The sequence below is a fragment of the Phodopus roborovskii genome, unplaced genomic scaffold (assembly GCF_943737965.1).
Source record: "Phodopus roborovskii unplaced genomic scaffold, PHOROB, whole genome shotgun sequence".
NCBI classification, from domain to species: Eukaryota; Metazoa; Chordata; class Mammalia; order Rodentia; family Cricetidae; genus Phodopus; species Phodopus roborovskii.
Genome location: NW_026125278.1, coordinates 4,653,984 through 4,675,127, shown reverse-complemented (window position 1 = coordinate 4,675,127; position 21,144 = coordinate 4,653,984). Strand labels below are relative to the sequence as shown.

General features: G+C 38.7%; 1 protein-coding gene across 1 annotated transcript in view; it reads right to left on the bottom strand.

Annotated features, from left to right (window-relative positions):
- Col24a1 (collagen type XXIV alpha 1 chain) overlaps positions 1-21,144 on the bottom strand; it is a 259,948-nt gene that overhangs the window by 223,396 nt on the left and 15,408 nt on the right. Inside the window, exons 4-7 of the mRNA XM_051194789.1 lie at positions 16,452-17,788; positions 11,417-11,470; positions 8,863-8,916; positions 6,406-6,459 (exon numbers count right to left, since the gene is read on the bottom strand). Of these exons, the coding sequence (XP_051050746.1) occupies positions 6,406-6,459; positions 8,863-8,916; positions 11,417-11,470; positions 16,452-17,788 (1,499 nt within the window). The remainder of the gene's footprint in view (positions 1-6,405; positions 6,460-8,862; positions 8,917-11,416; positions 11,471-16,451; positions 17,789-21,144) is intronic.

Sequence of the window (21,144 nt, the reverse complement as noted above, 5' to 3'; positions counted from 1 at the left end):
ATACACACTAGGTATATACACACAAGCAGGCATACACACACATATACACCATACACATTCCCACACGTGATAACACACACACACACACACACACACACACACGAAAGGAGAGTTCTGGTGTCATAGTTCAGTGGCATAGCACTTGCCTGTCACGCTTAAGGCTTGGTCAGCCCTTGCACTGAGAAGGACAAAGAGCAGGAAAATGCATCTGTCAGTTTTAAAACTTGAGTTTTACTTAAATCCCAAGGGCAGAGTGATATTAATTTTATATCTAACTGCATTTCTTATATACAGTATTACCAACAGTTAGTACGTGAATAAGTCAAAGGGGAAAGCACTTCAAGTGGAAACTTGAAAAAATTTCCACTCCCATACTGAGCCACCCTATATTTTGTACAAAAAAAAATCACAGAAAGTTAAAACCAAACATTTGATATGAATGCTTATGTTTAATCTGGAGCCTCTATTTTGAAGTCACAAACAGAGCTGACCTCTAATTCCAACATTTAATAAGAGAGTGAACATGCTATATTTAGGTATTTTAAAACATGGCATTTGTATTTCTCAGATCGCCTAGTATTTTTCCTCCTAATGATGACCAGGTCAATGAAGATATTTTCTTTCTGGAAATAGATTTGGATTTCCTTTATGTGTTTTATGGAGTCTATAAACTCAGTTTTACAACAGAAAGAAAATTACTAAAGGTTTAAATTATTTTTTGAGGATTTTTGATGAGGCTTTAAGTTTATAAAAGTTTCTGTAAGCCAGTTACAAGATCAGATTTCAGCCCAGGAATCATTGGAATCATTTTTAACTTGTGATTCTAAAACAATAATCAAAACCATCTTATAGTTGTGTCGCATTTATCAAAGCTTTTCAAATGTCTTCTTACAGACTCCACTAGCAACAAAATGTGATGGCATTCAGCCTCAGGATGCCAAGGCCAGAGGGTCATGCGCTCCACAAGCCTGGGTTGCTTAAAGAGATCTCATCTCAGATGATGAAACCAACAACATACATGTGTAAAGTCAAGGAGGTGAGGAAGGAGATTAGCCAAAACGAAGAGTGCATAAAAACGGTCTTGTAGCCCAATTTAAAAATGGGAAAGAGATTAAAGAAGGATACCCAGCATGGTTAGAGAATGCTGCTCTCCGGGAAGAAGTGCTCTCTAAATAAAATGGTGCAATACCTCTGCAGGAGTGGTTGCTCAGGGATGCCCCCAAACAATACAGACTTCTTTCTACCTCTTGTTCCCCACCACCACCCTGGAGCGGAGGATAAGACACTATGGCTGAGGACACCACACACCTTGGCTCTAAGATATCAAAGAAACAATTGTAGTCAAGCTGGAACTTCCCTGCTGGATTTATCATGCCAGGATGCTGGATTCAGGCAGCGGGGGTTGAAATGGTATCAGCAGTCTAACAAGGCTGTGAAGCCTATAAACCACAAATCCATCCTGCCAGTGAACAACAGTGAATGCAGCTTCATGGCTGCCCAAAGAATGAATGACCGCTGTAGACCCAGACCACACAAGACCCCACCCTCTAAAGCTCAGGCAACACTGTAGGAAAGGATGAGAAGGAAATAAGAGCCAGGAGACAGGGAAAGGCTGTGAAAAGCCACCCTGTGGGTGCAAAACATCCATCACAGAGGCTCAGCAGTGGGGTTACTTAATTGGTCCTCTGATGGGAGAGGTCATTCTGTATATGTTTCTCATATTGGTTAATGAATAAAGAACTGTTGGCCAATAGGAAAGGAAGATAGGAGGGACTAGGAGACAAGGGGGAAATAGGACGTAGGGAGGAGGAGCCAAGATGGAGAGTCTGGAGAAAGCAGTATGCAGCAGCCGGCTCTGGGTAAGAAGACCACATGGAAATACATAGATTAACACAAATGGGTTAATACTTAAGACAGAGCTAGCCGATAAGAAAGTAGTAACTGGCCAACAGTATTGTATCAAATACAGAGTCTCTGTGCATTATTTGGGGCTGGCGCGGCGGCAGGACAAGACCAGCGGCGGCAGGAGGAAAAACCGTACTTCTTACAAATGGCGCCCAACATGGCTAGTAAGAACTTCCACTTAAAATTTAACAGAAGCTTAAAAAAAGGGTTTTAGAAACAAAAGAACAGAGACAAGCAAGGTTTCTTGGTAACAGCATTTTTCTCGGTTGTACTCTGCGAGAGACAAGCAGATTGTGCTGCTCCTTTAAGAGAGGTTTCCTGACTCAGCATAAGCGGCAAAAAAAAAAAAAAAAAAAAAAAAAAAAGCACGGCTTTTAAAAAGCACTGCTAACAATTTATTGGTGTGTATGAGAGATGGCAACGGCAGTGACCACATCCCCAAGCCGGCAGCATCCTTGCTGGACAGCAGCAAGCAGACCAAGGTGGTGACCACAGCTCTCAGGGCTGGCGGTAATTTAGCTGCCGCCATCTTTGATAACCGAGGCAGAAACAATAAAGACTTTCATTTCAGCAATGTTGTTGTTTACCTGATAAAAGACTCATGGCTATAAAAAGATTTGCAGTAAAGACAGATTCACATTAAGAAAAAGCGCCAAACGTTTACAGTGTGTTTTAAAATATACGTAGACATGAAGAAAAAAAAATGGTTTTAAAGAGACAAAGAGTAACTGGGTGTGGTGGCACACACCTTTAATCCCTGCACTCGGGAGACAGAGGCAAGCAGTCTCTGGGATTTCAAAGTAAACCTGGTATGCAGAGTGAATTCCAGGACAGATAAGAGTTACACAGAGAAATTCTGTCTCAAAAAATAAAAAGTAAAAGAAAATGGAGTAATAATAAAGCCACGTAAAGATGAAATGTCTTTGTATTGTTTGACTGCTGAGGAAACAACTGTTAAAACAAATGCTGCTGAATTAATTCAATTTATATGTTTTAAACATGCTTTGATCCAAAATTTAAGTTCAAGGACAAGTTACTGGGGAAAAGGATTTCTATTTTTGTTTCCACAGAAAATAAAAAGCTGTGGATTCCTTCCAGACTAATGTGGTTTGAGCAAGCCAGACCCCCTGAAACAACGTTCCTGGTGATCCAACATTCAAAACAGCTAGAACAAGGCAGCCTTACAGACTACAGCCAGGATTTCTGCATCTTCTTAGGATCCCCAATGACAGCTCCCCCTGTCAGCAGGAAGTAGTTTGGAAAGAACGACGCCCAAATTCCCAAATATTGTTTATAAATGTTTGTTTTCATTTAAATGGGGTTAGTTATAAATGGTTAATGACTACAACCAATCTCTTTTTAAAGGTAAAAAAGGGAATTGTGGTATAGCTATGAATACTTTGTTTTGGAATGGATTTTCATTTATTGATACATTTTAAGGTCAATTTTGTGATGTGTATATTTCTCATTTTGTTTAGGTATTGTGTTTATATAGCTCATTTAAAAATGTAATGTATAATTTAGTACAGATTTTAAATAGTTACTTATAGTAGTCAAAACTTATAGCTAGGTGAGTTAGGTTTTCTAGATATGCAGAGATGTATTTGAGATAGATAGGCATTCTTCAAACCTTTCAAAGACCTACAGAATATGGCATTTAAAATGGTTTAGGGTTTTCGTGACAGTGAGACATAATTGCTCTTGGCAACACCATCAAAAAGGAAGATGAAGTTGGACATTGAAGAAACTCGTTATGGAGTTTACTTCCAATATGGCAAGACTAGCCATTTGGACAAGATACTGCTATTGTCTGGACTGTTTGACTTTGTGCTATATAAACTGGACATGCAGGACCCACAGAAAGGTGATTGCTGATTCAAGATGGACATTGCTATAGAGTTCCTGCTTCATGGAAGAGTCTGCCAGACAGTCTGCAGGACACAGCGAAAAGTGACGGACAAACTGCCAATACAAGAAGACAGTTTAAAGTCTCCTGCTTTGCTGAAGAGTCTGCCAGACACACTATGGCCTATGGGCTGAAGATGGAAGATTACAAAAGAACTTCAGGTGACCAGGCAGTGAGTTGTCTCTGTCATTTCTAGAGTTTATATACTATCCTTCTGTGGTCTTTGATGGAGTTGAAGACAGATAGTTATGGTTATAGTTTTCCTTAGTTAAGCTTAAAGATAAATTACATATAGGACTTTAATTCACAAAGATAAAATAGATGATGGAATATTTTCTTCAAATCTTGCTAAATGTTAATGGACTAAATAGTGTTAACTGTGATTCTTATTTGATAACTGTTATGTGATATATTTTGCTATGTTAAGGTTAAAACCCTTCTTTTTATTTAGACAGAAAAGAGGAGATGATGGGAGATGTCATTCTGTATATGTTTCTCATACTGGTTAATAAATAAAGCACTGTTGGCCAATAGGAAAGGAAGATAGGAGGGACTAGGAGACAAGGAGGAAGTAGTAAGGAAGAATCAGGATGGAGAGTCTGGAGAGAGCAGTACGCAGCAGCTGGCTCTGGGTAAGAAGACCACGTGGAAATATATAGATTAACACAAATGGGTTAATACTTAAGACAGAGCTAGCCGATAAGAAAGTAGTAACTGGCCAACAGTATAATATCAAATACAGAGTCTCTGTGCATTATTTGAGGCTGGCGGCGTGGCGGCAGGACAAGACCAGGCGGTGGGCGGAAAAACCATACTCCTTACAGTCCTCTCAACAGTCAATCAAAGGTGGGGGAGGGGCTCATTGGACCCTACTTCTTACTCCTGCAATATTTTCTATTGATAGATTCTGGAAGCTGGGCAGTCATTGTCTTTAGCTGTGCACTGATTGCTGAGCCCCCAGGGCTCCAGAGAACAGCTCCATAAAGATGTCATGGTTAAGCAAGGTCAAAAAACACAACAGATAAGAGTATGAGAAAGGGAAGAAGTTGTGTAGACAAGGGTGGGGAGGAGTTAAGAGAGATCAGAATGCACTGTATATTATGAAATAATCAGATAGTAAATTTAAGTAATAAAAATAAAAATAATTAATAAAGAGCATTGCTAATTCCCTAACAACAAAATAAAATTTAAAAATTCATTTGTTACCTATTCTTACTGAAAATCAGCATCATCCTTCCAATTAGGAGTTTGTTGCTATTTTTAATTTAAATCATTAGTTTTTATGCACAAATTTCAGAGTGTCAAGATGGCATGAAAAGCACCCTGAATTAGAAGTTAGAAAGCTTAGCTCTATCATTAATTCTAACAGTTACTACCTTTAAGTAATGGACCTAAAGTCTACCTGCTCTGGTCTTTATAACTAGAAGATATGGCATAAAAACTGCCTCTCAGTAGCTAGCTAGCCTTTTATACCATGTATAAATGAGTGGTGATCCTCAATCTGTGGGTCACAGCCCCTTTGGGGTTGAATGGCCCTTTCACAGGGGTTGTCTAAGACCATCAGAAAACACAGATGTTTACATCACAGCTGATAACAGAGAAAAAATTACAGTTATGAAGTAGTGATAAAAATAATTTTATAGTTGAGGGTCACCCCAACATGAGGAAATGTACTAAAGGGTTTGCAGCATTAGGAAGGTAGAGAACCACTCATGTAAAGGATCTAGAACATTCCTAAAACACATGACTTTGTATTTAGGTGTTAAGTGTTCATACATTTTAACAGTAAAACCTTCAAGGTTAAGAACAGGTCCTGGGCCAGATATGGTGATACAGCGCCTGTGGTCCAGCACTTGGGGAAGAGATGTTATTTTTAGAAACACAGGGAGTTTGAGGCCACCCTGATTTACATGAGACTCTGTCTCAAAGGAACAAACACAAATGAAAAACCACATTCTGCTCCAACACTTTTGCCCATTCATTGGGTCTGACACACGTCAGCCTAAAAGACACTTAATAATGGTAATGGGAAGACAAATCAGCAGGTGAAGCTGACAATGGAGTTTACTTAACTTTTCAAATATGCCTTTGTTAAAATTCGACAGTTTTCTGCTCTGGCCATACCAAAAATATGTAAAATATGTTTAAAGAGTGAGAAGTACTATCTCTCCTCTCTCTCTCTCTCTCTCTCTCTCTCTCTCTCTCTCTCTCTCTCTCTCTCTCTCTGTGTGTGTGTGTGTGTGTGTGTGTGTGCGTGCGCATTCACATATATACATAATGGAGGCCAGAGATAAAGTTGGGTATCTTCCCATAACTGTTTCCCTACATTTGGAGGCAGGGTCACTAACCCAACCTGGAATTTGGGGTAAGCCTCTAAGAGTGGCCTTTCTTGCCTCCCAGCACTGAAGTTGCCTACCCTAATACAGCCCATGATATTCATTTTTAAAATGTGGTTGCTAGGGATCCAAACTCAGGTCCTCATGCATGTGTAGCAAGCACTTCACCTGTTACACTATCTTCCCAGACCCCTAGAAACTTCTATTTGTAAATATTAAAAATAAATAAAACATTCTTATTCATTGAAAAATAATTACCTTTTCTCCAGAAGCAGCTTGGCCTGGCGACAACCCAGGATCTCCTTTGGGGCCCTGAATATGAGAGTTAAGAGACACTTTGTGAAGCATGAGGTACATGGTTTGTGCTAATGTGTTCAGTCATCTGTCCAAAGATGCTACCGGGTTTGGGACATGTATGTGCTACTGGGTTCAGAACTTGTGCCCATATGTTCAGTCCATACACAGTGTGTGATATTAAATAACATTATTTTGTATTCATGGATTCACAACAGCTATGGTTTTCACTACAAGACCAAGAGCAGCCCTTCAGCATTTCATCACGAATGGAGCAGGAGCCTTCCTTGAGGAAATGGTGGCAGTTAATGGCTTTCTTCATTTCTTCAGCAATGTGGCCATTGGTAAGTTACTCAGGCACCAGTAAACAGAGGTCCGTTCATGCGTGCAAGGAACTCCAGTGAACCTCAGTGGGTCACCAATGAAGAGAAGACGGAAAGTCAGATGGTGACTCTCAGTGGGGAAGGGAAGAGGGTGACAGAGGACACTTCAACACGGCAATGACTAGAACCTGTTAGTCTGGTGTGACAAAATGTTAATGAATAAAAAATAGAGAAAAGAACCTTTGAGCTAGACATGAGTTTTTTTCTTTCTAGCATGTCTTTTAGTCTGATTTGTAAAAGCTGAGATCCCTAATAACTTCCTAGGTAGAAATGAAATTTCAAAACCTAAACAGTAAGTAATATCACTATTAAAACTATTCTCTTTACACAAATAGTGAAGTTTACACTACCTTTGCTACTTTTGAAACACAACAAATTTTTTTGCTATTATTAGCTAAATATGTTATTTTGTTATTAATAATTATTTCACATTAATAATAATGGTATTGTTATAGCTGGTGATGATAATTTAATGAGAGGAAATTGCTTATCACAAAACCTAACATTTTACCATATGATTTTACCTGAGTGTTTTTTCAAAATCTCGAAAGTGCATGCTAGTATAACTTTTATGATTAAGAAAAGAAGAGAAATAAGAAGACACTGTTAAAATCTATTCTGTTGTTAAAACAGATGCTTTCCACAGTCAGTGAATTCTTTTATATTTCAAGAGAAATATGATGTCAAGTATAAGTATATAAATAAATATATAATATATATAAATATATAAAATAATCTTTCCTGTGATGCTATTGTGGGATTTTCCTCCTGAAACTCATGTTGAAGTTTAAGTACTCAATGTTTGTAGGGACAGGGGATTTGCTGAAGGCAGATGAAAGGTTCTCCCCGCAGCAAGCTGATTCAAATGACTGACCTTAAATTTTGCATCTAGAACCACAGGCTAGAATGAAGTTTTTTTCTTTCATAAATGTCCCTATCTATGGTATTCTGTACTGCCAATAGAAAATCGATGGCTCCAAATGCTTAGGAGTAATGTGTCTTTTCCTCAAAGTATTTGTCAGACCCTCATAAAATAGAGAAGGCACGTGGAGAGTCTTTAAAATGTCAGCTCTGAATTTTATTACCATTTTCAGCTAAGATAAATACTATTTCCACTATTTGTGAGAGAGAAAAGTAACTGCATCTTCTTTCGTGGATTTACGGATGCTTCTAAACACCCCAAGAGCTGACCAACCAAGAAGAGATGGCCAGCGGAGAAGCCCCACCTGATGCTCAGTCTTTTCTTTGACCAATTACAAATTTAGATGCAAATTAGAAATATAACTAAGAATCCTACATTCGTCAAAGAAACTTTTTGAGAGGGAAGTTTGTTCTCCAGATTGTCTGTTAAGAGCCATCGTCATTTCTACCAGTGACTACAGTGGCACATTATTGTTTACAAGATTGTTGATCTAAGAAATTGTTTGCATGGTAGTTTAATGTTTAAGGACCCAACTCATTAAATAACAGTAATAACGATAAAAATTATAAACTTGGCAAAGAAGAAAGTGCAGGGACCTGCAGCACTCGGAAGGCTGAGAGATCTTTTGAGTTCAGGAGTTCAACACTAACCATGCTGACACAGCACAACCTTTATCTCAACAAAACAAGACCCAAAACACCTTCAGACTAAGTGACATTGCGTATATAAAGGGGCAATAACATCTAGATAGGCTATTTTGCTTTTTATTGCTGTAATTAAATATTGACCAAAAACAACTAAGGTAAGAAAAGGTTTATTTGGCTTTCATTTCCCAATCCCAGCCTATCATGGATGGAAACCAAGGCAGGGATTCAAGCAGGGCAGGTTCCTGAAGGCAGAACTAAAGCAGAGGCCAGAGAAGGATACTGCTCACTGGCCGCTCCTCATGGGTCCCCTTTTTATGCTACCCAGAACAACCTGTCCAGAAAATCTTGTTAAAGAGCCAAGACCTAGGATTGTCAGAGACTTTCTATGTCCCAATTCTAGCCTGGAAAGCAGAGAACATTCTTTTAAGATGTCAGGAAAGTGACATGATGCTCAACAGAAATTTCTCACCTTTGGACCTGGCAACCCAGGTAACCCAGGATTTCCATGTGGTCCTGGAATGCCCTGCAAATAGTGAAAATGTCTCATTATTCTAAGAACAGATATAAAAAACAGGGCTTCTTTTGACATCCATATAACTATTATGTAATATAGACTACTTAAGATAAATACTAAAAGCAAAAATGAAATTATATTTTCTAAGTTATTCCTTCTGCTACCTTTGCTATTCTAGTCTTGGAATGAATGGCTATGTTTTTCAGACAGCAGAATACAGAGTCCAACTTTTACATCAAATATTGCCTCAATGTGTGGCACTATCCACCATCTTTGTCCAGACACAGAGTTTACTTCTCCATCTAAGCTGTGAAGAGTCAGAAGCCCACCAATATGTGTTTGTTTGGTTTCTGTACTCTTCAACCTGTGCACCCATTCATAAGCCAAGATGTGCTTATGGGATAATGACTTTCCTAAATTCTCACTTCATTAACTTTGCCGCATCTATCCAAATACTTCCTCAAATCTCAATTTGGTTCTATCTTCCTTTTAAAATCTTGGGTTAAACAACAACAACAACAAAACCCTTGGATTCGTCGTCATGAGGTAACCTCTGTCTCTAGACACCTTCTGCTGAGACTACTGCATGTGAGTCATAGTATGTTGCCTCCAGTCATTGTATGCTGTTCTAGTCTGTGTGTAAATATAGTGCTACTGTTTCAACTGCATCATGACTTGTGCTATTTAGTTTCAGGATTAAAATATTTTGAAGAGATTTTTATCGTACTAGTCTGGTATTCCATATAGTATTCTAGCAGCTACTTGAATGTTTGCCAATTTGATTGTACTTTGCTGATAGATTACTATCACCTGAATTAAAAAATTGATTGTATTCCTTGAGAGCCTAGTTTGAGCCTTGAGCTATGAACATACTTGACAATTCTCATTACTAGCTCATACAACACCCTGCATGACAGCTACGTTATTCTTATTCACGAATGGAAAATTAAGCTCACACAGCCATTGAGCACAGAGACTGAGACTTCTTCTGAAGGCTTCAGGGCTGCCTGATGGGCTTTGTTCTCCTGCCTTTGTGTTCTCTAGGTGTATACCTTAATACACAATATTGATTCAGCAATTACGCCTCCTCAGGAAAAACTGTTCTGGGCAACTCAACCATGTTGACAATGAAAATCCGTCTCATAAGAATAAAACTAGGGAGAAACTATTACAGTCTAGGACATTAATGAACTTAAGAAAGAAAAGCAGATGGGGAGAAACATTGAAATGAATGAATGAATTGTTGCCGTAGATTTCAAGGTTTACCCCTATTTCACAAAACTCAGCAGTGCAACATGAGCCACCACTATGGCTTTAGAAAAAAAAAACATGTATCTATTAAAGTTTGTGATTTTTCAAAGAGCAACGACTTGTTGGTTGTGACCAAACAGTACCAAATTTAGGGAGAGAGAATTTGCAAAGATGCAGCTTTCCAGTTAGAGAATTGATTAAAGGGGTGCAATCAGGATCGCAGCGGAAATAACTAGTTCTAAGGAGCAGACTGTTCTCCCCTTAGGTGATAGCAGGTTGGGCAAATAAAAGAGGGATGGACATGAGAGATGGGGACTCATGTGTCTTTAGTGCAGTTTGAGATTCAAAACCTGCAGGAAATCCTGTTGGAAAACAATAGTCTTGGAGTAAAGAGGGAATAGAATCAGCGCAAACAAGAGCCGAGAGAAGGAAAGCAGGTTCCAAAAGTCTCCTCACAGAAGGTGGAAGGGTGAAGATGACAGACTGGTGTGCTGGAGACATGCTGGAGTACAGGGAATAGACAATGGCCAGAGGGGGTGTGGGAGGGCCTGATAGACCATCAACTCCAGAGTCCAGAAAATGCCAAAGAGGAGTAAGACACACTGGAAATTTGTCTTAGCCTCCAAATGCACAATCATGTGGTGTGGATACACAGAGAGCGTAGAGTAATATTGTACAGTGTCTTGGCTTTCAGTTCTTAGTGTGATATAAATAAGGGTGCAAAGAAAGCCGATTACATTAAAGTCATTTGCATCTGTCTTAGTAGCACACAATCATTTTTCTAGTTTATTTGAGGAAGACTTTCTCCAGCAAAACGCTACATTTATTTCTCAGGCGTTAACAGAACACTAACATGTTTGTGGCACCCATGTAACATGAGAAACTGCTGCTGATCCATAAAAAAAAAAAAAAATCCTTCATTTTTTTTCCTAGTCAATGACTCCTATATTTACTGCTATACAATCTGACCCCCTTCATTCCCCAAACATAACTTACCTTCAAACTCTGGCATCACATTATAACTAAGAATAAAGGAGCCAAGCAGTCACAGCTCTCAGAGGTTGATCCTATTCCCTGGGCATTTTCACAGAGAGCTCTTCAGCTGCCTACACTGACACAAACAACACTTCATTGGAGGAGCTGAGTGTGAAGACACGTGTTTCCAGAGGATGTACACACTGCCCAGCGCTAGGAAAAAGCAAAACACCCTGGGATCTTACACTTCTTTCTGACAGCATGAGTAAGTCCATCTACTCACCCGCGGGCCTCTCTTGCCTGACGGACCTGGGATACCCATGGGGCCAGGGGGACCCTTAGGAAGCAAACATCAAGACATCAGGCGGGATAAATAGTAAACATGTCTTTCGTGCAAATATTCATCCTACACCACAATAACCCCCCCCCATTCCCTGTTCCCAGGTGACAAAAGCAACATTAATCTCTCACCCACATCGGCATGGATGAGGTGAAGTTCTCCCATTTCTCCTCTTTAATGTGGCCAGAAGTGGCCGCAGGAAGCCGTGGCTATGGTTACAGCCATGCTGTCTGGATTTTGCAGAGAGCATAGCTAGTGCTTTTGTGAGTGACTTTTACCTGCATCTATTTTTATTACAGAAGGAGATGTTCAACTTAGGGCTGGCGCTCAAGCACAGGTTTATTTTCTAAACATGCGTCGAAAGAGCATCTCAACCTCGAGAAAAGAAACACTACACTTTTTGTGTCCTTGTGAAGGAATTATACCAAAGACCTTCATGATGTGTTAACCTGTTACACAGAGGCATTTCTTATAAAGCATAATAAATCTGTCTTATGCCCAATGTGGCATAGCAGGTGTTCAGTAATAAAGCTAACTGGCTCAGTGGTTAAGAACACTGGCTGCTCTTGCAGAGGACCTGGATTCAGTTCCCAGTATCTTACAGATTTCTATAACACCAAGCATTGACGTGGTGCGGTTATATAAATGAAGGCAAACCACATACGCACAATAATAAAAATAAAGCTTAAATTAAAGGGATGAAAAAATAACCATCAGTATGGGGAAACATTTACAAAACATTCATTCCTCAGACAAGTTAGTAAGAGAATATATCAGGGTTTTGAAAAACCTCACAGCAAAATAATCTCTTCACATGGACGAATCATCATCTACATGAACATTTCTTGATTAAGTAACACAAGTGTCAAATAAGCATGTGAGAAATGTTCAGTTTCCCTAGTTAAATGCAATTAAAACCACAATGAGATATCATTGTTCTTCAGTTATTTTTTCCAAAAAGCAAAAACAAAACAAAACAAAAAATACACAGCAAGGATGGAGAAACTCTCACAAACTCTTATTTGTGGGAATGTAAATTAGTAAGGCAATTATAGGAAGCAGTATGGACATTCCACAAAACCTAAAAATAGACCAATCGCCATCCAGCTGTCCTACTGCGTGTGTGCGCGCGCGCATGTGTGTGTGTGTGTGTTGTGCGCGCGCGCGCGTGTGTGTGCATGTGTGTGTGTGTGTGTAAAGAAATGAAGTCAGCATGGGAGAGAGAAACCTGCTTCTTCTCCACATTTATCATTGCTCTACAAGCAACTGCCAAGGGAGGGAACCAACCAGGAGATGACTAGGTAACCAAACACAGTATGTATCACAGGCTAGGATAATATAACATGGATGGAAGGGGAAGACACAGAAAATGCAATCTATTCTCACTTAAGCATAGAAGCTAAAGTTATAACTATGTCAGTTTCAAAGGCGAGGGTAGAGTGACTTCTGGAGGTCGGAGGGAATATGGAGGGAGGCTAGACACAAAAGTACTGGTACAGAGGACTGGTGTTTCAGACCTTGCAGCACAGTGGGCAACTAGTTTACAAGAGCACATGTTTCATGAAGAACTAGAAGACAGAATTTGAAGGCTCCACACATGATATGGTGATAAAAAGTACCTAATATCTTGGTTTTATGTGTTATTGGATTATCACGCGTACATTTGTTATATGTTTGTAAAATCATAAATTAAAAATACACTATAGATGAACTTTATAGTGATGGAGACAGGAAAATGCTATCACTCAAAGGTGGGAAGCTGGTCAGGCCACAGGGCTTACACAGAAACATCAGGAAGTACCCAGCCCCTCCAAGTTCAAGAACCCTATCACCTCCATCCTCTTACTAGTGCTCTGGAACTTACCTTCACTCTCCCACACTGCTGTGGAGCTGGACTCTCCATACTCAGCTGTGGCCTTCTATCAGAAGAAAGGAGGGATCCTCCATATTTCCACCCAGTTCTCACTCTGACTCCTCTGTAGCTCTTAGCAATGCCAATCAGTTTCTTCCCCCCAAAATAATCTTTTCCTCCCCTGAGTTTTGAAATAAGCACAACATTTTTCTCTGCAATCATTTCAACTACTCTGCTTTCTTCTTCTCTATGCAGCAAGCAAAGTCTCCCCTGCTTTGGTCCCTGGCCCTCTTGCAAGGCTCTTCCTTTGAAAACACTACAATCCTTATCATTTTCAACTCCAATGTTGACAAAGAAGACTCTCAGATTTGTACCCTAGCCTTGACTTTGCTTCTTCAACTCTTTCAACTGAGTGACTTATTGCCTTTCTTCTTATCAAGCATCTTCTGCTGGTGGTATTAAATGGACAGATTCTCATCATTATTTTCAGTATTGCTATTGCTATTCTCCCTGTCTATAATCTTAAAACATGACAACAATCTCTGATTCTCTTTTTTTTACTTGAATTCTAGATCCAATTAATGCCCACGCTCATATATATATATATATATATATATATATATATATATATATATATGTCTTTCATAACAGATAGTGTATATATATATATATATATATATATATATATATATCTTCTTTCAGAATCCTGCCTTCCAATTTTTACTTCTGCCAACCCAAACAATGTCGAAATAATACAATACCAACATGGAACCAGGAACTTTCCACCTATTTTGGTACTATTGCCAGACTGACTTTTCTAAGTTAGTGTTCTTGTTTAGAACCCTACAAAAGCCCTGATAATAACATAAAGTTCTACCAGTTTGACAGTTAAGATTCTCTGTGATGTGACAGTACCTTGCTTGGGTTTTTGCCCATCATTATCCAACCTAACATAAATGAGTTTGGCTTTAGAGACAGAAAATCTGTATTCAAATCCTGGCTGTACCATTCACAAGGCATATTATTGGCAAGACAAAAACTCCTTCGGTTTTCTGTTTCTTTCACTGGAACACGAGGACAATTGTACTAATGTTACAAAACTCTTTCAAGAAAATGCACATGAAGAGCTCGTTAGATCATCACTCACAGGAGTGAGTGACAGTCACCACTCTGTCTTCTCTATGTTAGGAAATAGTTAGCCCTTAAGGGCCAGCCCCACATAATTCTATCATAACCTAATGCAGTGATCTACATGGGGTTGCTCCGAGGGACCAGCTCCAAAATAATATTTTTCATTCCACACTTTTAGCTTATGAGATTATGCCTTTCAGTCACATATGATCTATTCTATTGTTTTTAATTGTGCGTATGTGCACATAAGTGTGTGTGTGTGTGTGTGTGTGTGTGTGTGTGTACTCACACTTACAAGTGCAGTGCCTTTGGCGGCCAGAGGTTCCAGATTCCCTGGAGCTATAGGTGGCTGTGAGCTGCCCAAGGTGGTATTAGTAACTGAACTAAGGTTAGAAGCAATGCTGTCTCTCCAGGACCCAAGAGCATGCTTCTTGCTTCATCACAAGATATGGTTACACATGTACTTATTTTTTCTTATGGGAATGTAGACACCTTCAGAACAAAGGAGCTGTGTTTCTGCCTCAAGCTCTGCAGAGTCTATGGAAATGTCTGTTGAACATGCTATGTTTTACAAATCCAGATGGAATAATGACTTGGGACTTTACAGAAGAGGTAGCAGATCAACGCTCATCACTACACTGACTTTCAAAAAAAAGCAGGGGGCCACTCATAGTTCTTTATAAGTATTGCAAAGGTGCTACTTCTATACAGCAGTGCCCCTACTGGATTTACTGTAAGCCCCAACACTTTGCTGTAGGAAGACTTGCTAAGACTACAACTGCTTCAAGTAATAACCACAAGGAAACACCAGTCAAGAACATGGCATCATCCCCTCTCAGTCTATGGTTTCTAGAACTCAATCGATAATTCCAGTTGTATTTGCATCAAGTGAAGAAGTGTTAGAGAGATGGTAAGAGGAATTGCTGTTCCTACAAAAGACCTGGGTTTGATCCTCAGCACCCACATGATGGTTCACAAAAGTCTGTAACTCCAGGAGACTGAATGAATACCCTCTTCAGGCCTCCATGGCCATCAGACATTCATGTGGTACAGAAACATGCAGGCAAAACATCCACACACATATGACAATAAAAGTACTAATAAAAAGTGCCTTAGGACTCATTTAGTGTTCTTGCAATTTTGAAATAAAATTCTAAAGACATACAGGCAAATTACTTAAGATATACAAATATCAAATGCAAAAATAATCAGTTACAACACTAATTGCAAATGAGGTTTTTAAGAGATTTTAGAAATTTTCTAATGTTGATCTCTAATTGTATCTGCATAATGGAAGAAATTCAGAACTGAGAAGTTCAGACCAATGTTTCACAACTTTGTTTTTGTGTTAGTGGATTGTCTTGGGGTTCTCCATTAAATAGGCTCATCTTTTTCAACCCAGTGTAAGTGTAAGTTGACTACATCATTAAAGAGATCATGAACTACATTATTCACTGTGGAAATGAAAATATTCCACTGAGAATGATAACATCTCAATTTGCTTTTTTTCTAGCATTTGTCTACAAAATAACATCTGTCTAAATAACAAAAAATATACTTTGATAATCCACTTAATGTTATTTTGATAAAGGCATACTTAATTGGCATATTTACTATATTTTTCCATAAGCTAACTTTTATATATCCTTTGTAACATAACTAGGCATTGACCCTGTTCTTGTTTTTCATAAAGAATATAATTTGCAGTCAAATTCCTGGTTGGATTTCAATTGAATTAGAAAACCATATAGTTTCTCCATCTCTTTACCAAGAGTTAGATAATTTTTCAGACTGCCAATTTAGAAAAAAAGTATAATTTGAGACAGGATTTCACATTGGCTGATTTGTTATAAAAAACATGAAGTCACCCACTGTGGCAAGATACATTTCTTAGATAGCTCTGGTTTGTCCTATATTGTATGGTTCGGGCACTCTCTGAAATGCATGGTAAGTTAGTGCATTAAGACATAGTTTAAAAAGAAAAATCCAACTTACGGGAGGTCCAGTGTCCCCTTTTGGCCCTCTAATATACTCCATGTCAAGCATTGCACTATAATCCTCATAGTAATAATACTCATAAGGCTGGGCTTCATAGCTATTTTCGATGGGGAAAGTAGCATCAGGGTAAAATTCACCTTCCTTCCTTAGTTCAAGGTGGTTGTCCACCGAGGGCCCATGTGTCACTCTATACATGGTGGTGTTTAAAATCTGCTCCATTTCCATGAGTTCGTTGGTGTGTAGATTTGCTGTGACAGCCTTCTTGAGATTAGTCACGGCCTCTTGATTTGTGTGTGCAATGCTAGATGATGTCTGCTTCGGCACGGGCAGGTCAGCTGCTTCTTGGCCATGTTGGGTGATGTCTGATCCAGCTGTGTGTATTCTTGTCTCAGTTGGGTGATGATGAGACGCTGACAGGTTTAAATTTGTCTGTTCCTCAGTGGTAATTTCTTTAGCTTCAGTTCTGTAGTTTGGCAGAGTCACAGCCGAGACATTTTCTGAATGGAAAGATGTTAACTGGGACCTTGATATCTGGTGCTCCTGGCTTTTACGCACTGTGGTGGAGCGGTTATTTCTGATATTTGGAATGGCTTTGCCCTCAGAGAATATCTTCTGTGGCAATTCTGTTTCAGCAACTCCTCTGGGCAGGGGAGTGTGCTCAGGGTGTCTGGTCGGCATTACTGCTGCATGAGGAAGGCTTGTTTCAGCTTGGGATATGTTTGCTTGGGGGCACTGCTGTTTCATGTATCTGCAATAGTCTGCAGATGCTACCGTGGAAGGAATAATATCCAGCTGACACACTATTCCGTCAAAATGGACAGAGTTATTGTTCATACTTCCCAAGGTGAGCACACTGTGAGAGTCGAAGGTCTGAACTTCGGAAGTAGTCTCACCACTAAAAAATCTCTTTCCACATTCAACAAACATGGAGACAACTCGGTCTCGAACAGTGATGGCAAAGGAGTGCCATCGCTCATCATGGACACTGTAGTTGAAAACTACTGATTGCTTTCCTCCAACGTGCACTACTAGTTTCTTAGGCAGTAACTGTACTCCTAATTGCAGCCTGTTGTTATTTCGAATGCTGAAGAGAAATGCATTGTTCACTTTGTGTGATTGCAACCCAATCAATACTGTCAGTGGCTGTCTTAAACTAATTGGTAAAATGTTCACTAGAGGTGCCTCAATATAGGCATTATTTTTTAAAATGACACCAAATTCTGTCAAATGGACCCTCCGAGGTAATGGTGTGGATGACGATGGCACAGCAGTCGCTGATGATGTGTGTCTCACATCTTTGCCTCTAATGCCTAGTTGATGAAGGATATCTATGCCTAGAAATGAAAAGAGAGGATGGTAGAAAGGCTCTTATTTATATATTCATACAGATGCTTGAGTATGAAAACAAAACTGTTTTCTACAAACACTAGAAGCATGCTCTATCAACAAGTAATTTCTAGGCAGCAAACGCTAGGGAGGGAGGTTTTACCCACAATATTCGGATGAAACAAGTGTTCATGCATCCCATCCACACACACATTGTGACTTTTAGCCCCCAAATAATTTAAAAACCACTTTGGCTCCTTTGTTTTTCCCATTTTTTAGAAGTCTTGCCCCTTCGCTCTAAACACAGATTCGCAGCTTCTGTTTGGACAAAGCTGAGATGCTGTTGACAAGAGCAGCTTGTGACTCACTGTTCTTTTTATAAATTAAATTCACACCATCACTTAAATTCTAATTTTTTAAACTCCTGGGGATGAAATTAGAGCTTTCTGTGACTAATACTTTAATTACATACTGTGCTTAAAGCTCCTTGGTTACCCAAATCCTTTAGTGAGGCAGGAAAGGGGATTGAAGTTTGTTTTGTCGTGTTACTCGATTTCTGTCTTTCATGCCTCTCTCTCTTCCACATTTCCGTTCTTTTTGATGATTTTAACCTAACTCATAGACTCCTTTTCAATACTTATTATGCAATGTGTAGTTTCTACAATATGGTTTTAATATAATCTTGTATATAAAAGTTCTATACTTCATTATACTATTGCCAGCAGTGATCTGCTTATCTCTCTCACTTAATTATCAAGTTCTGAAAGACAATTTCCATCTGATTCATTCTTACACTTCTTCGATTTCCTTGCAAAGAGTTCTCGAATTTCTGAATGAATGAGCTGGTCCCACCGGAATTCAACCATATTTCATATTTACCTTTAGGATCATATAGCTTTTCATGCCACTCATTAAATAATGAATGAATCATTTCTGAAAAATATAGACAGCTTAGTCAAAGGTTGTGATCCTATGATCCCATCTGCATCTATGTGTGTTTTTAATAATCTCTGAGTAAAAATAGCAAAGAATTACAATATGTAAAGAAAAAATTTAAAAAGCCGAAATTAGCTATTATTAATTTTCCTTTTGTAGCAAAGCAGTAAATATTTGACAGTTTCTACTCATTGCAAAGAATAAAGCATGAAGAGAGACTGAGGTCCAAGTCTGGTAACTATAAATAACAATGAAATAATCACAGAATATTATGCATGTGTAATCTAGTAGTGTATTTAAAGTGCTTTCTCACAGAGATATGTACAAACACTCCACTGAGTTAGACCACAATTTCCAGCTGTTAATAAAATAGTTACAGCAATTATAATGAGAATAACTGCTTACATCTAAGATATTATGTGATACTGGGTCTCAAACTTTTCATAAAAAAATTTTCAACAACCATGCAAAAACTTAAGCTTCCCTAAAGATTCAGTGGTCCCTTTTAAAGCAACAGCATATAATTTACAAAAAAAAATCTTTGATCTCTCATGTTATTTCAGTATAACTAATGTGAAATTTTTATTATAATCCACAAATGCTTGTTTATTTTCATATGCAAAATAAATTACCAGATAAATGTGTTAACTGTACTTCTCACTGACCTCTAACAAAAGTCACACTCTTGGAGCCTCTGCCATGCCAATCTGTGACTTGAGGGAATCCTGCCTAGTGTTCTCTGACTCCAAGTATATTCATATCTCAGGGTGGAGCCATGGAGGAGTGCTGCTTCTTTGAAAATTACAGTGCTTAAACTATTTATTACTACTGGGTCTGTGGGATTATTCATTATTCAAAATCACTGTTGACACATTATGCGCCAAGTAAGTCATTCATTCTGACACAAGATAAGTGTCTGATATGAAATCAAAGTTGGTCTTTGTCCTTAGAAAGCATACTTTGCAAGAGTGCCTCTGTTTCGAGTAGTCCTTTGATCCTATTAAAATGAGATGTCATTGGGAAGAGTGTTAATCTGAAAACGTAGGAATGGATATGTGTTCTCGATCATAGAACTTCAGTGCCCTTCATCCAGTTCTGCTGAATTGCATTGTTTATAGTGCACAACTTGTAAAAGAGTCAGATGGCTTGGAACAGTCATCCCTCAATGAGTACCATATCCTTGAACTGAGAATGCATTCCTCAGATGGTCTGCTCGCTGCCATGTGTCTGTCTTTCATACTTGATTTCATTCTCAACCTAATAATTTAGGTAGAATTCAACCATCAATACACATTCAGCTAATCTACCTTTTTGCCTTAATGTCCTATCCCTATCAGATCACAATTTCTTAAAAATTAAGTAAATTTAAATGATTCTGGAATTATCCTTTTAGTTCTCAGTCAACTGGACTTACCACGTAGGCATTTTTGCTGGCCTCTCAATGTTCATCCTCCTCCTCTCTTCTGTGGAGTTCTAACTCATGGCTGCGCCTGGAGCCAATTATTTGTACAAAGCCAAAGAGCCTGAAGTTTGTATTTTTATAAGAAACAATAGATTTCGTGAAGGATATTAAACATACTACTCAGAAATCTGTATGTAATAATCTTCACGGCCCTTTCCCAGTGACATATTTTGCAGTTCTTTACTTTTCTGATTGGAATATTTTGCTCTGTTCTTAAGATAATGCGCCTTCAGATCATCTCAGAAGTGCGGTCTTCTGGTTTACTTCTCTGCTTTTGTCTGTTTTCCACATTATGAGCTTGTGTCAGGTTTTAATCTAAACCTTCACTACTTTCTTTTTCTAATTTGGGAAGTTGAGTCACTTGGTTACAAATGTATTAAAGCTGAGCAACAGCCTGAGCAAGGCTTTATCTTCTAGATTTCCTAGGTGCTGTCATCACTGCTAGCTTTGCAGATACTATTTTTGTGTATTTCCTACTTCTTTTTAAGATTCCTGCTGCAAGTTTTATATTTTACTTTGCTGTCTGGTGGTGTCACTAAAATCTGATCTGACAGAAATGTGCCAGAGGATGGTGGAAATTGATTTTAGCTCAAATATTTTTCCAATCCCAATAATGCTTCATAAGTACCTGCAAAGGTATTTGTGGAGATTTTAATATGCCCCGTGTAGTTAGACTTCAGTGTTCACTTCCTGTATCCTCTATTTCTTTATTTTTACAAAGCAACCCATTAGAAATTTCTTAATTAGATCCATTTCTCCTTTATTGTGTCCCCTGCACTGTGTAATTTCCCTTCATGCTCTTTCCAATATTATCTCCGTCTACAGGGTTTTATTTCCATGACCTTTGAGCTCCAAAGACCCACAATTCAAACCTATTTTAACTTCTTGTCAGCTCTTCAATTCCCCTGACCTCTTGTGTTCCTGATTCATTGTCTGTTATTTTTCCACACAGGTGATCTGACTTGA